Below are 16,835 nucleotides of genomic sequence, written 5' to 3'. Positions count from 1 at the left end.
CCCAGACATCCTTTACTTCAGAGAAGTTTTAGAAGGCTTTCTAGGTGATTCTTCCAAGGCATCATCATTTGTTTTAAAAGCACAATATACTAAAAAGTAGGGAATTGTTTTTCTTCTGCTTGTGTGTGTGATAATGCTTCCACTCACCATGACTTGGTGGGGTCCCCACCCATATACTGAGATGCTGTGGTTTTCCAAGTTCCACCCTGACTAAAAGTACTATGAGTTTGAATCTATATTCTAACTTAGAGAATAATGGCCCAAAAATGTTTTAGTCTCCAAGTTCTTAATCTAAACAATTGGAATGCCACATCTCGTTTCAGAATGACATGACCCTGTTTCCATAGTGAAGTGTTGTGCTAACATGCATTCTAAAATCTCCTCCATTTTTTAAACTGTGGTGAAGTATGAAAGAGAAATAAGGGCCGTGTTCAGCCTGCAAATGCAACAGTCCCCATCCTTAATCTAGTGATTTTTGAACACCTGTGAGAAGCTTTGACCTCACTAATGACCTTCTCCCCCTCTTTTCCTCCTTCCTCCTTAGGCCTGGAAGAAACGATGGTTTATCCTGCGGAGTGGCCGGATGAGCGGTGACCCTGATGTTCTGGAATACTATAAGAATGATCACTCTAAGAAACCCTTGAGGATCATCAACCTGAACTTCTGTGAGCAGGTGGATGCAGGCCTGACCTTCAACAAGAAGGAGCTGCAGGATAGTTTTGTGTTTGACATAAAGACCAGCGAGCGCACCTTCTATCTGGTGGCCGAGACGGAGGAGGACATGAATAAGTGGGTCCAAAGCATCTGCCAGATCTGCGGCTTCAATCAGGCTGAGGAGAGCACAGGTAGGAGAGCAAACCCGGACTTTTCTCCCAAGGGGCAGAGTGCTTCCTGGAGGAGGCTTAGCAGTTGGAATTAAGATGAAGGCATTCAGATTCCTTGAGCAAGGACAGCACACTACAGCTAAAAGCTTTCGTCTTTGGCAGAGGAGTGAGTAATAGGCAAAGAGTAAGAGTGTGAAGGGTTTGGTCAAATGTTAGAGGGACTGTTGGCCCTAATTACATTCAAGTGGGAAACTGAGATGTGTTGAGGTTATGATGAAGCCAAAGGCACTCTGTGGCATTTCTTCAGGTACCTCAACACCACTCCATTTCTCAGCCCTGTACCTCTCCATCCCTTCCACCAGCTTTCCAGCACTTTGCGGCTCTCTTACCTACCACTTATCCCAGAGGGCAGCGCTCACCTTGGTTCCTTCTCTGGTCCACCTCTGCATGTTCTAGCCGATCTATTTCAGACCATTGTGCACAACTGCATGTGCCACTTCTTTTTCTTTGGGTCTGGGGTCCTCAAGTGTTTACTGTTGATATATAATTCAGTGTTCTTTTATATTCACTTGGGAGGGGATAGGTGAGAGGAGGAAACGCTGATTTATGTTTGAGTTTTGTTAACTTTCACAAAATAGTAGCCCAGCTTTTGTAACTGAGTTTTAAGTTGCAGAAATGCCCTTTGACAGTTGTTCGGGCTCATCCCCAAACTTGGGAATAATTGAAAAATAGGTTTTTGTGTTTCTTTATTTGTCTTCTGAGGCAGGTGGAGAGCTTAAATCAGTAGTTCTTAAACCTGGTTGCACAACGGATTTAATGGGGAGCATTTTTTAAATGTTGATGCCAAGGACACATGCCAGATCAGCTCACTGGGAATCTCAGGGGTGGGACCTAGGCCTAAGTGTCTCTTCATAGCTTCATTCTGAGGAGCAAGGGTCCAAGGCTCAGCAACCATTTTCTGTAAATATCTGAAGGCCAATTTTTTTTTTTTTACAACCCTCTAAAAACATAGAAACTGGAGCATCTGGGTGGCTCAGTCATTTGAACATCTGACTCTCGATTTTGGCTTGGGTCATGATCTCATGGTTCACGGGTTATTCAATGGTGCAAAGCCTGCTTGGGATTCTCTATTTCCCCCAACTCATGTATGCACGCACGTGCTCTCTCTCAAATAAATAAAATATATTTAAAAAAATAAAAACACAGAAACCTCTCTTAGCTCAGCAGCAGCAGCATCTGAGAACTTGTTAGAAATGCAGATTCTTAGGACCACCCCAACCAGATTTACTGAATCAGAAACTCTTGGAGTAGGGCCCAGCAAGCTGTGTTTATACAATCTGCCCGGTGATTCTGATGCACAATTACAGCTGAAAACAGTAGTCTAGACTCTTGCTACTTAGAGTGGGATGTGGGAACCCAAAGCACCAGCTTCTCATGGAAACGTCTACTCTGACTTACAGAATCAGAACCTATATACTTTTTAAACTTCTTATATTGAAACAGTCTTAGACTTTCAGTAGAGTTGCAAAACTTGTACAGTAAGTTCCCATGTACCTTTCCCTCAGCTTTCCCTAATGTTAATATCTTACTCAACCATGGTACAGCTATCAAACCTGGGCACTGCACACTGGTACAATGCTATCAAGTACAGTGTATTTGGATTTCACCTCTTTTTCACCCATGTCTTGATTTGTTCAGGATTCAGCCCAGCATACCACATTAGATTTAGTGCTTATGTCTCCATATCTCCTCCAATCTGTGACAGTTCCTAAGTTTTTTTTTTTTTACTTTGATACTTCTAAAGAGTATTCGTTAGGTATTTTGTAGAATGTCCCTCGGTTGGGGTTTATCTGATGTTCTCTCATGATTAGATTGAGGTTATCAGTTTGGGGCAGAGTACACAGAGGTGTGCCTTTCTCATGTTGTATCAGAGGGCCCTCAGTATCATGTCTTATTACCTACTGGCCCTGTGAACCTTGATCTCTTGGTTAAGGTGGTATCTGCCGAGTTTCTCCACTGTAAAGTTACTGTCTTTGCTTTTGCAATTAATGATTATTTTAGAGGAAATACTTTAATGGCGTTCAAATATCCTATTTCTCCTTAAACTTTTGCCCACTAATTCTAATCCATGGATGCTCACATTCCTCATGATTGCAACAGTTATTACTGTGGTTTTCTAATGGTGATGTTCTGGTTGCCACAAATCTGAATTTTATTAAGATCTCCGGATGATTTGTATGTCCATTAAATTTTGTATACAGTTAAATTTTGAGAAGACCTGGGCTGAATTACTCATTCCCAAGCCTGTTGGGTCATCTGAATCACCTGAAAAGCTCTTTACATGTTAAACTATAGGTGCTGATTCAGTAGATCTGATTTCATGCTAAGGAATCCATAGTTTTTAAACCCCTTCCTACAAAATAGGAGAAAATACTTTCAGGTCATATACCTGATAAAGGTCTAGTATCTAGAATATAAAAGAAGCTCTTACAACTCTATAACAGCAACAAAAAGATGACCCCATTTGAAAATGGGCAAAGGAACTGTGTGGACATTTTTCCAGAGAAAGTACATAAATGGCCAATAAGCACATGAAAAGATGCTGAACATGACTAGGCATTAAAAATAGAAATCAAAACCACAATGAGATATCACTTCATACCCACTAGAATGGCCATACTCAGAAAGATAGACAATGACAAGTGTTGGCAGGGATGTGGAGAAACGTCCATTGCTCATTCATCCCTCTACCTACATTGCCAGCCGGAGTGTAAAATGGTACAGCTACTGCGGAAAACAGTGTGGAAATTTTTCAGAAAGTTAAACCTACAACCCAGTAATTCTCTTCCTAAGCATATACCCAAGAAAAATGAAAACAAATGTTCACACAAAAACTTGTACACATTCATAGCAGCCCTATTCATGATAACCAAAAAGTGGATGCAACCCAAATATCTATCAACATGTAAACAGAATGCGATGTGGGGGGGGGTATTATTTAGCCATAAAATGGAATGAAATAACAGTCCATGTTGTACATTCTACACATGCATGAATCATTAAAGCATTATGCCAAATGGAAGAAGACACAAAGCACCACATAGTTTTTTATTCCATATGAAATGTCAGAATAAGCGAATCCATAGAGACAGGAGATAGATTGGTGGTCAAAAGTGGGAGAATGGGGAGTGCCTGCTAATGAGTACGGGATTTCCTTTAGGGGGATAAAATGTTTTGGAATTTGATAGTGATGATGGTTGTAAAATTTTGTGAATATACTAAAAACTACTGAATTTTGCACTTTGAAATGGGGAAATTTATGATATGTGAAATGTATCTCAGTTTTTTTTTTTTAAAGTTCCTCAGATGATTCTGACAATGAGCCAGGTTTGGAAACCCCCATCTGGACTTAGGGCCAGCTTCACAAGCATGAGACCTTTGCAGTCTCACAGGGTTTGAAGTTCTTCATCTTTTAAAATTGTTTAAGGTGTACAGTGTGATGATTTGATATGTGTGTAATTGCAAGATGATTACCACAGTAAGGTTAGTTAACACATTTGCTATCTCACATGGTTAGGATTTGTGTGTGTGTTTGTGTGGTTGAAACTTTTAAGACCTATTTTCTTAGCAACTTTCAAATATATGTTACAGTATTGTTAACTATAGTCACCATGTTGTACGTGATATCCCCAAGACTTATTCGTTTTATAACTAGAAGTTTGTACCCTTGATCTTCACCCATTTCCCCTACCTCTGCCCCTGGTAATCACCAATCTACTCTCTGTTTCTGAATTTGTTTTTTTTTCAGATCCCACATATTAAGTGAGGTTGTACAGTATTTGTTCTTCTCTGATTTATTTCACTTAGCATAATGCCCTCAATGTTCATTCATATTGTCACAAATGGCAGGATTTACTTATTTCTTATGGATGAATAATATTACATATGTATTTATAACATTTTCTTTATCCATTCATCCATTAGTAGGCACAGGTTGTTTCCATGACTTGGCTATTATAAGTAATGCTGCAGTGAGCATGGGGGTGTAGATATCTCTTCAAGATAGTGATTTCAGTTCCGTCATATATGTACACAGAAGTAGAATTGCTGGATCATATGGTAGTTCTATTTTTAATTTTTTGAGAAACCTCCATACTGTTTTCCATAGTGGCTGTACCAGTTTATGTTCCCACCAGTAGTCACAAGGGTTCCCTTTTCTTTTACATCCTTGCTAACAGTAATATCTTAGCTTTTTTATAATAGCCCGTTAACAGGTATGAGATGATCTCTTCATTGTGGTTTTGCTTTTATTTGCATTTCCCTGATGATTAATGATGTGCACCTTTTCAGGTAACTGTTGTCCATATGAATATCTCCCCTGAAAAAATGTCTATTCAGATCCTATGACCACTTTTTAATTGGGTTATCTGTTCTTTTTGTTTTGTTTTGTTTTGTTTTTGCTACTGAGTTTTAGGAATTCTTTACGTATTTTAGATATTAACCCCTTATCATATACTTGAAAATACATATCTTCTTCTATTTCTTTGGTTGCTTATTCATCTTGTTACTTTTGCTGTGCCAAAGCTTTTTGGTTTTTTCTTTAATTTTTTTAATGTTTATTTAATTTTGAGAGAGAGAGATGCAGAGAGAGAGAGAGGTAGACACAGAATCCAAAGCAGGGCCCAAGCCCACCACAGGACTCAAACTCACAAACTACAAGATCGTGACCTAAACCGAAGTCATATGCTTAACTGACTGAGCCACCCAGCTGCCCCAAAGCTTTTTAGTTTAATATAGTTCCATTTGTTTAATTTTGCTTTTCTTATTTGTATTTTTGGTGTCATATCCAAAAACCTCATTGCCAAGACCACCATCAAGGAATCTTTTTTCTGTTTTCTCGTAGGAGTGTTATGGTTTCAGGTCTTACATGTATTTATTTATCTATTTAAGCATGCAAACATGAGTGCAGGAATGTTAGAGAGAAAAGGAGAGAGAATCCCAAGAGCCAGATGCAGGGCTCAACCCCAAGAACTATGAGATCATGACCTGAACTGAATTCAAAAGTGGGATGCTCAACCGACTGAGCCACCCAGATGCCCCCAGGTCTTACATTTAAATCTTTGATCCATTTTGAGTTAGTTTTTGTGACTAATATAAGATAGGGGTCCAGTTTCATTTTTTGCATGTGAATATTCAGTTTTCCTAGCACCATTTTTTTTTAAGACACTGTCTTTTCTCCACTGAATATGCTTGGCTTCCTTGTCAAATATTAGTTGGACATACATGTGAAGCTTTCTATTATGTTCCATTCATCTGTGTGTCTGTTTTTATGTCATACCATACTGTTGTGATTACTATAGCTTTGCAATACAGGCTGAAATCAGGATGTGTGATGCCTCCAACTTTGTTCTTTCTCAGGATTGCTTTGGCTATTTGGAATCTTTTGTGGTTCCATATGAATTTTAGGATTGTTTTTCTATTGTAAAAAATGACATTGGAGTTTTGATAGGGATTTCATTGAATCTGTAAATGGCTTTGGGTAATGCAGACCTTTTAACATTGTTAATTCTTCTAATCCATAAACATGAGATATATTTCCTTTTTTTGTGTGTGGCAAAGTTCTTAACTTTTGAACAAGAAGCCTCATTTTCACTTTATACCAGACTCTACAAATTATGTAGTCATTTATGCCTGCACTAGATGTCCTGTGCTAGGAATTCTGTGATTTTATTCTTCCTTGCAGATTATGAGTCTGCATTTACTCTTAGGATCTTTGGTATAGTCTTTGTTTTTCGAATGGAATTTCCTATTTCCCCAAAATTTTGTCATTTATAGGCTTCATGAATTTTTAGTTTTTCCCTTTATTTTATTCCTGATAAAGAAATAAAAAGCTTATTGGGAAATTAAAGGGAGAGAGAGAGAGAGAATAAAACAGGAATCAAAAGAACAGAGAACAGGCACCTGGGTGGCTCAGTCGTTCTGGCTTTCAGCTCAGGTCATGATCTCACGGTCCATGAGTTTGAGCCTTGTGTTAGGCTCTGTGCCAACAGCTCAGAGCCTGGAGCCTGCTTCAGATTCTGAGTCTCCCTCTCTCTCTGCCCCTCCCCTGTTCACACTCTGTCTCTCTCTCTCTCTTAAAAATAAAATAAAAACATTAAAAAAAATTTTTTTTAAAGAACAGGAGGAAAAAACCATAGACTATCTCCCCAATCCCAGTCTCTAAGCTTTCATGAATGTTAGAGATAGGTCCAAAGGATACCTCAGCTTAAAAAAAAAAAAAAAAAGTATGATTGGGGAGGGAAGTAATTAGAAAGTAAATTGTTTTTGTTTTTATATTAAGCTTTTAATTTTAATTCCAGTATACTTAGCATACAGTATTATATTAGTTATAGTTGTACAACATAGTGATTGAACAATTCTATACATTACTCAGTGCTCATCACAATAAGTGTACTTTTTAATTCCCATCACTGTTTCACCCATTGCCCCCTCCCCTTTGGTAACTCACTCTTCTCTCTAGTTAAGAGTCTATTTCTTGATTTCTCTCTTCTTTCCTATGCTCATTTGTTTGTTTCTTAAATTCCATGTATGAGTGAAATCATATGGTATTTGTCTTTCTCCCACTGACTTTTTTGCTTGGCATAATATATTCTAGATACATCCATGTTGCACATGGCAAGATTTCATTCATACACATATACCATATATATGTGTGTGTGTGTGTGTGTGTGTGTGTGTGTATATATATATATATATATATATATATATATATATATATATATATATACGCGCATGCGCACACACACACAACATCTACTTTATCCATTCATCAATCGAAGGACACTTGGGTTGCTTCCATAGTTTGTCTGTTGTAAAAAATAGGGGTGTATGTATCTCTTTGTATTAGTGTTTTTGTATTTTGGGAGTAAATTCCCAATAGTGTGATTACTGGAATGTAGGATAGTTCTATTTTTAACTTTCTGAGGAACGTCCATATTGTTTTCTAGTTGGTGGCTGTACCAGTTTCTTTATTTTGAGAAAGAGAGAGCATGTGCATGGAAGCTGGGGAAGGGGTGAGAGAATCCCAAGCAGGCTCTCCATTGTTAGAGCAGAGCCTGACACAGGGCTTGATCTCATGAACTGTGAGATCATGACCTGAACTGAAATTAAGAGTTGGATGCTTAGCTGATGAACCACCCAGGCACCCCCTTCTGCCCATTTTTTAATTGGATTATTTGTTTTTTGGGTGTTGAGTTGTATCGGTTCTTTATTTATTTTGGATACTAACCCTTTATCAGATATGTTATTTGCAAATATCTTCTCCCATTCCATAGGTTGCCTTTTAGTTTTGTTGGTTGTTTCCTTCACTGTGCAGAAGATTTTTATTTTGATGAGTCCCAATAGTTTATTTTTGCTTTTGTTTCCCTTGTCTCAGGAGACATATCTAGAAAAACAGCCACTACAGCCAATGTCAGAGAAATAACTGCCTGTGCTCTCTTTGGGGGACTTTTTATGGTTTCAGGTCTCACATTTAGGTTTTAATCCATTTTGAGTTTATTTTTGTGCATGGTGTAAGAAAGTGTCCAGTTTCACTCTTTGGCATGTGACTGTCCAGTTTTCCCAACACCATTTGTTGAGGACACTGTATTTTTCCCATTGGGTGTTCTTCCTCCCTTTGTTCAAGATTAACTGACCATATAGGAGCACCTGGGGGGGGGCTCAGTCAGTTAAGCGTCAGGCTTCCGCTCAGGTCATGATCTCATGGTTCATGGGTTCGAGCCTTGCGTTGGGCTCTGTGCTGACAGCTAGCTCAGAGCCTGGAGCCTGCTTCAAATTCTATATCTCCCTCTCTCTCTGACCCTCCCCTGTTCATGCTTTCTCTCTCTGTCACTCAAAAAAAAAAACCAAAGGTTAATTGACCATATAATTGTGGGTTTATTTTCTGGATTTTCTGTTCCATTAATCTATGTGAGCAAATTTCTTTTAATTGAATTATTTTCTTGTGGGATTAGAGGTGTTCCTACCAACACAAACATATCCTTGGGATATAACAAAAATTGCTCTTGATGCAAATATATTTTTTATTTATTTTTATTTTTTTAATAGTTTATTGTCAAATTGGTTTCCATATAACACCTGCAAATATATTTGTTAAATCACAAACTTTAAAAGGAATTTTTGTCTGGATCCTTTTATTGTATAGGATTTAAGTACAGCTCAAATACAAATATGTAGAACCACATTATCTGGGCTTGCTTTCTTTGGTAGGAAAATTCATTCATCCATTTATACACTTCCTTTGTGATGGTCCTTGTCATGACCACTGAGGCTGCAAAGATGACCAGTAGGGTTCCAGTGCTCAGATATCTTAGTCTAGCGAAGGGGGTGACATCTAACCAGGCAGTCACGGGGGAGTGCTGTAATGGGGGCATCCCCAAGCGTGGAGACACCAGCCTATGCTCTACTAGCCCCGTGAGGGAAGGGGGGGGAACGGAAGAGTTAAGGAGGTGACAGATAATCGAGTCAGTATTTTTTTATTACCCTTGTCTTTTAAAAGATATATTTCCTTAAACCTTTAACTTCTTTTTTTAAGGGGATTATTTTATTAGATGCCAGGTGGTTTCATTACCAGAGCAAGGATGTTGTCTGTGACCGAAGTTTAGGATTCTTTGTGAGATCTTTCTGAGAAAAACAATAGGCTTTTCTTCCATCAAATAGGAGAATTTAGTGCACTAAAAGATTCAGCCACATAATGGGTTATGTTTTAATTTAGAGACTTTCCTAAAAAATGGATTATATCTATACAACCCTCAGATAATGAATTAAAGCTTAATCACCCAAACCAGTGGGGTTTTTTAGCTGAGAGTCAGGAATAGAGGAGAAATCGGAAAGAAATAAACATTTGACTACCTACTTTTGCTTATTTCATTTAATCACTTATATCGCTGTGTTCCCATTCTTTTCCAATAAGGGAACTGAGTGCTTCTTCCCTGCCTAGCACTCTAGACCCCAGCTCTTCTCTGTCCTCATACCTGCCTCGGCTGGGTTCACATGGACTCTCCGACTGTCATCTGCTCCTGAGGCTTCCTTAATACAACACTGTTCTTGTTTTGCTGAGGCTTACTGAGAATAATCCAATCTCTTGGGCGTCAGTGTCAGCAGCCGCCTTATGTGGAAAACAACCTGTACTAATGCCTAACCCTCAGTGGCCACAAAAGAAAATAATTAGAGCTATATATTGAGCATGTACTCGATGTGAAGTAGGAGCTCTGCACAAAGTTTCAGTAAAAATTCACATGAATCCTTTGAGGTAGGAACAGTTTTGACCCAAAATCACATAACTAGAAAATGACAGCCAAGATTCTAGTCTAATCCAGGTATGACTTTCCATTATAATATGCTATCTCTTTGTCTCTTACCTCCGGGAGTACAAACACCTGCCAGAACCAAGCCTAGATATTTTTGTCCCTTTGGACCTTATGTGCGGGACTGGAAGCACTCTCTGACCCCTTCCACAGGGTCCTACAGCTGGCTCAGGTTCCCCTCCTCACCAGCCCATATTGCTCAAATCCTTCCACTGGACTATCCCAAGAATTTAGTAGACTCCAGGACTTTAATCCAGTCATCACAGTCTATTGCTGAATCTGTAGGCTGGGGGTGAAGATACCTGAGTTTGAATCACACCTCTGGGATTAAATGAACAGGTCACGTGATTGAAGTTCCGGTGTCCTTTTTCTGAATAGAGATAAAATTATGTTCTCCCCTAGTGACTCTGCTTCTCTCTGGATTCACCAAGACAGACCTCAGACCTCTGGCAGCCCTTTCGGTTTCATAGTCCCCAGGGGAGTATTGGCCTTACGTTCTGTGCAGAGCTATCCCCTGGGGCTGGGCAAGGCAGGATCCCTACTCACTGCTTGGTCCTGGAGACATTTCTCTCCGTGGGAAGCCTCCTTCAAGCAGATACATGCTTTTTCCTTTTTTATATGTAAGAGTTGTGATGGGACCCATTAAAAAAAAAACTTCTGTTTTTCACTTTCGTCTGGAAGAGCTTCTATGGCAGATGGAGTCTTTTTTTTTTTTTAAATAAGCCTTCTTGCCACCCCCAGCTTCTTCTTTCTGCTGCCACCCTCCAGTTCCTCACATACACTAGCCAAAAATGCCTAGGCTAAAAGCTGTCTAGGATCAAGAACAGACCAGGAGTGAAACTAAGTCTGAATATGGACATGAGGATTGAGGAAACTCTTTCCAAAAGGAAACCAGGGATGATGCTCCAGAAGGAAAAGCAATTCCAAGAATATCAAGAAGATTTCATAACACATGTGTAGGGTTTGGGGGGTGGTGTGTGCACCAGACGCAGACACAAGCACAAAAATAAGAACCCCATCTTCCTCTGGGAATCAAAATAGCCTTCAGTCCCCAGAGTAAAGGAGCAGGAAGCTTCTGTGAGCTGTGTTCATGAGCAGGCGGGTCTGCGTCCTCACATTTGTGACCCAGTTGTGGGCAGCTGTCCCTGACCAGATGCACCACACACAAAAAGAACCAGCTATCAGCACGGAGCTTTGATGAATTATTCATGCACTCAGGAGGCATCCACTGTTAGGAAGCCCTCACTCCCTTTGAATCCTCCAAGGGGAGGACTCCTCCTTCCCGTTGTCCCCTCCCTCCTTTTTGTATTCAGTAACTCTTTGGGGGCCTGCGCAGCCATTCTCACACGAACTCTGAAAGGCACACTAGCTGTACTTGCGTCTCGGCCCTGTAATTTATTTGCTGTACGACACTGAATACGTAACTCTCTCTCTTTGAGGTTTTATCATCTATAAAGTGGCCGTGATGCTCCCTCTCGGTTGTTTTTGAGGGGAAGGTAGGAAAATAGTTGCACAATGTGAACAATACCTGCTTGGTTCACTGTTTTCCCTCTAGTGGTTGTGGTGATGGTGAGTTTATACGTCTAGGTGAAGATGAACAGGATACGATTCAAGTGTCTGGTGTTCTTAGAGAACTTGACAGACTATAAAACACTTAGTCTCCTTTGAGTGTAAAGAAACAAACAAAGTAGGCAGGGCTGCTAGCACCATTCCCCTTGCATGGGTAAGGATGTCTAAGGTTTAAACGGTACAGAGAGCACTGTTGCCGAGGCTAGACTCCAAGGCTTTAACTCCGTCCAAGAACTGTGTGCTCTAACTCCTCATTAGTCCTAACTCTGCTTCACAGAGCTGTTTACTACAGCTGCTCATGAGTCACCAAATAGCCAGCAGCGGGGAAGAGCAGGAAGCTTCTGAGTCTGACTATTTAGAAAGTAAAGTGCTGTCTATACATTAATAGTAAACTTTGAGGGCTAAATTAGCAAGGTAGCAAAATCTATCTTATTTTCTTTTCATTTTACTTTAGTTCAAGTATAGATAATATACAATGTTACATTAGTTTCAGGTATATAATATAGTGAGTCAACACTTCCATAGATCACCCAGCGCTCATCTCTGTCACCTGTTTCCCCCATCCCCCCACCCCCCTCCCCTCTGGTAACCAGCAGTTCTCTTGGTTTGTCTCTTTCTTTTCCTTTGTTCATTCGTTGTGGTTTTTAAATTCCACATGTGCATGAAATCATATGGTATTTGTCTTTCTCTGACTTTTTCTGCTTAGCATAATACATTCTAGCTCCATCCTTGTTGCAAATGGCAAGCTTTCATTCTTTTTATGGCTAAGTAATATTCCATTGTGTATACACACCACATCTTTTGTATCCATCAGTTGATGGACACTTGAGCTGGCTCCATAATTGTACTGTTGTAAATAATGCTGCAATAAACATAGGGGTGCATGTATCTTTTAAATTAGTGTTTTTTGTGGGGCACCTGGGTGGCTCAGTCAGTTAAGCTCAACTTCATCTCAGGTCATGATCTTACAGCTTGTGGGTTCAAGTCCCACATTGAGCTCAATGCTGACATCTCAGAGCCTGGAACCTGCTCCAAGATTCTGTGTCGTCTTCTCTTTCTTCCCCTCCCCTTCTCTTGTGCTCGCTCACGCACTCTGTCTCTTTCTTTCTCTCAAAAAATAAATAAACATTAAAAAATTGGGTTTTTTTTTAACATTTTTATTTATTTTTGAGAGACAGACAGAGTGTGAGTGGGGGAGGGGCAGAGAGAGAGGGAGACACAGAATCCAAAGCAGACTCCAGGCTCTGAGCTGTCAGCACAGAGCCCGACACGGGGCTCAAACCCACCAACTGTGAGATCCCAACCTGAGCCAGAGTTGAAAGCTTAATTGAATGACCCACCCAAGTACCCCCCAAAATTTTTTATAAATGAAATTAGTGTTTTTTTACTCTTTGGGTAAATACCCAGTAGTGCGATTACTGATCATATGGTAGTTCTATTTTTAACTTTTGAGGAACCTCTATACTGTTCTCCACAGTGGCTGCATGGGTTTGCATTCCCACCAACTGTGCACAAGGGTTCCTTTCTCTCTACATCCTCACCAACACTTATTTAGCACAATCCATCTTAAAGTAACCAACAAACCAGTAGAACTAGAACTCAGGGAGCATCATTAGTAATTCTTGAAAATTTTGAAATAAGACCCAAGCCTCCTCCATATGCTGTATGTCATTTTAGCTCTTTCCCTTCTTCTGACCCCCCTGGCAGGAACTTCACAGCAATCACATGTCTCACTCTGTGGAATGAGGACTTCCCAGATTTCCAGCTAACTGTTCTTTATCTCTACCACAGTTTTGGGTTAGGCTGCCCTACCTTTAAGTATTTTGTAAATACTGAAACATCTAGTGATCCAAGAGTTTCCCCAGTAACTCAACAGCAGAAGTGCTCTAAGTCCTGAGCCCCCACAGGCTGCTTCTGGGAAATCTTCAACCTCCAGTGGAAGAATATTATCAAGGATGGGAAGGGGGTATCTTCAAACAGCTCCTTCCTTTCTAAAAAGAAGGATTGGTGCCTTAAAGTTCAGGACCCCTTATTCCAGCTGGACTTCTGACAGCAGGGAGGGCTGCGGGGAGCCAGGCAGTCCACCCAGATGCCTTCTGGTGACCTTGGTCCTTTCCCCCAGAGCAGTGAGTGGGAGAGGCCAGGAGAAGCCGGGAGTGGAGGAGGGCTGGAAGAAAGAGGCCTTTCTCAAGAGACCTCAGCCTTTCTCTCTTCTCATCATTGGGAGGACCATCTCCTCCCTTGTTCCCTCCCCTACCTTTTGCTCTTCGTAGGTTGTTTTTGTTTTTGTTTTTTTGAGAGCTCAGATCTCTCAGCCTCTCTGGGGGATCCTTATTGGAAGCTTAGAGCAAATGTGGGAGGTAAAATGCAGCTTCTCCCAAGTCTGATAAGTTCCTTGAGGAGCAAAGAACAGAGTGGAGACTGACCCGGGCCCCAGCCCAGAGGCGGAGGCTGCTGTCTGAATCACCCACCCTTTTTTTCCACTGAGACAATGAGGAAAATAAACATCCAGACTAGTTTCCAGCCAGATCTGAAATCCTCATGCCTTTTTCAAAAGAAAAACGTTATTCTAAATAACCCCAAAATATCAGGCCTTCATCCTCCCTCTTTTGTTTGTTTGTTGTCTTTTGCCTACAGCTGGATCTGGTCATGCTGAGTGTAGGCTTTGAGTTGGGAGCCATAAAAGTCCATAAAATCCCCACAGATACCTCTGCGTTCTGGAGCAAGCTCCAGCCTAGGCCTGTAGGGAAGCCAGCCCCTCTGGAGGAGGAAAAGGTGACGGGGAGAAACCCTACCCTCTTCACTTCATCCTGAGCCTGGATCCCTCTTTCTGCTTTCCCTTCTGTACCATACACGCCCCCTCCCCACCCTCCGGCAGCCAGCATGGATTAGGTCTAGTGTTTACCTGCCCGAACCCCAGACTGCTAAGAGCGGAGAGCACCTCCTCCCGACTCTCATCCTGACCCTTCAACCCCAGAAGCTTCCAGCAGCTCTCAAACATCTCTTGAGATGTCCCCCATTTTAGTTCTTCGAGTTGCTTCTGATTATCTCTAGAGAAGGAGGGTAATTAAGTAATGTTGAATTGGTCCCCGACGATATTCCAAAGCCCAATCTAAGTCTAATTTTTCTCTAGATGTAGAATTAGGACTTTGCTTTTAGGTAGGGGTACGGTCACCTTGGACCTCGGAAGATCTTGATTATTTAAGCATCCACTCACGGACAGCTCTGTGTAGGATTCTGAGCTCAACAAAACCAGCAGGTATGGTCATGTGTCTCTAGGATCTGAATTGGGAGTCAAAGTCCTCATTTTAAATGTCAGCTTTGTTTGTGATTCAGTGTGTTGATCTCAGTTTCTTCAGCTATAAGCTAAAGTTTGGAGACTAAAATGGTGATTCTCAAGTTGTTTTTCTTTACACTGCTTGTAAACTGTATCTTTCATGGAGCATAACATATGAAACAGGTGAAAGGGAGCCGCCTTGAATATTGCAGGGGACAGAGTCAAGTGCTGCCAGCCGGAGCTGGACCCAGAAGGCCTGCCCTCTCTCCCTCCCGTGGTGACCTGGGAAGGCTGGGACACAGTGTGAAAATACTGTTCCGCTGCAGATATTTCAGGAGAGGGACCATAGATCTCTGCTAAGCTATGGAAATCTTCCTGTGTCCACAGCAAACATAAAAACATGAGGAAAATGTAGTCAGTTTCATAAAACTAAATGTAGTCAGATTCTGAAACTTCCCTTCATTCTCAGGTTCTTGTGTGGGTGTGCACTTCTGTTAAAGTATTTGTGTCTGAAATGACTGTTATAGCCAATAATGGCTTTTCCATATTTGATATTATTAAAGATTGTTAGCCCTGTGTATTAGTTTTTAAAAGTAGACAAACAAATAAAGAGGCAGTGTTTTAACTCATCCATAAAATGGAAATATCTGGGAAACCATGATCTAGAGGTTATTCTGGTGTCTGAACCACCCAATCCTGCTGTTGGGACCACCTGAGCCCCAGCCTCTGCTTCTGTACTCCTGGCCAGAGGTCTTTGAACTTTTCCTTCAGGTTCAGGCTTACGCTGTGCCCTATTGTAAAGTCACGGCTCTTTGTCCCTTTTGTTCAGTTCTTGCCCTAATGTTGTAGGTAAGCTAGGGTTAACCTTGGGCTTTTGCCTGCTTTTCCAGGTCATGAGTCATTTGCCTGTTGAACCTGCCCATAGTCTCTAATTCCACCTCGGACTGGATCCTGCCCTGCTCGATCCTAGTCCCTCTTGGCAACTATAATCTTACCTAACCCTTAAATCGTGGCTGGAGCCCCACTGGTCAGTGGCAGACTGCTGGGTTGCAAGTGGTCTGTCTGCCTCAATTTCTGAAGAAAATCTGCTTCTGCTTTCCCTGCACATTCTTCCTCCTCCTCCTCATAGACTCTACTGTGGACATGTCTAGGTAATACCCAGTTTCTGTTTCTGTTCTCTCATTCAGCCAGGTCCTGGTCTAGGGACAGGTGCCAGGGAGGAACATGAATTTGATCAGTGAAATCGCGAGCCTTGCCACATTCTCCACTTTGTTCTTTCCTTTGAACTACCCTAGAATCTCTTCTCAGTGACTGCCTGACTCTTCTGTGTCTAGCTCCTGGTCCCAGGCCCCCCAGTTTTCACCTAGACTTACCTGCTTTTAAATGAACCATATATGCTATATGCCAGGATATGTTTAGCAGATAGGAAAAAAGAATTTGAGGAGACACTGGATTGGCTTAGTCGGTTGGGCGGCTGACTTCAGCTCAGGTCATGATCTCACAGTCCTGTAGTCCTGTGACTACATGGGTTCGAGCCCCACGTCAGGCTCTGTGCTACTAGCTCAGAGCCTGGAGCCTGCTTCAGATTCTGTGTCTCCTTCTCTCTCTGCCTCTCCCCCGCTTGCTCTCTGTCTCTGTCTTGCAAAATAAAATAAAGACATAAAAAATTTTTTAAAAAAGAAAAAAAATTTTTGAGGTTAACCTTAAATGTGGAAAAAAACAATTTTTTTTAAATTTCTGAATTTAACTTCATTATCAAGCCCCCATCTGGCCAGTGATAGAGACTGAAGTTTTAATCAC

General features: G+C 41.1%; 1 protein-coding gene across 1 annotated transcript in view; it reads left to right on the top strand.

The window, feature by feature from the left end:
- Nucleotides 1–544: 544 nt before the first annotated feature.
- The window catches only part of GAB2 (GRB2 associated binding protein 2), a 56,233-nt gene continuing 39,942 nt past the window's right edge, over nt 545–16,835 (top strand). The window contains exon 1 of the mRNA XM_029915063.1: nt 545–845. Coding sequence (XP_029770923.1) covers nt 584–845 — 262 coding nt within the window. The 5' untranslated portion in view covers nt 545–583. The remainder of the gene's footprint in view (nt 846–16,835) is intronic.

Source organism: Suricata suricatta, chromosome 11 (genome assembly GCF_006229205.1).
Source record: "Suricata suricatta isolate VVHF042 chromosome 11, meerkat_22Aug2017_6uvM2_HiC, whole genome shotgun sequence".
In the NCBI taxonomy this organism is placed as follows: domain Eukaryota; kingdom Metazoa; phylum Chordata; class Mammalia; order Carnivora; family Herpestidae; genus Suricata; species Suricata suricatta.
Note: the sequence above shows the minus strand (reverse complement) of the source record. Positions and strands in the feature narration are given on the sequence as shown.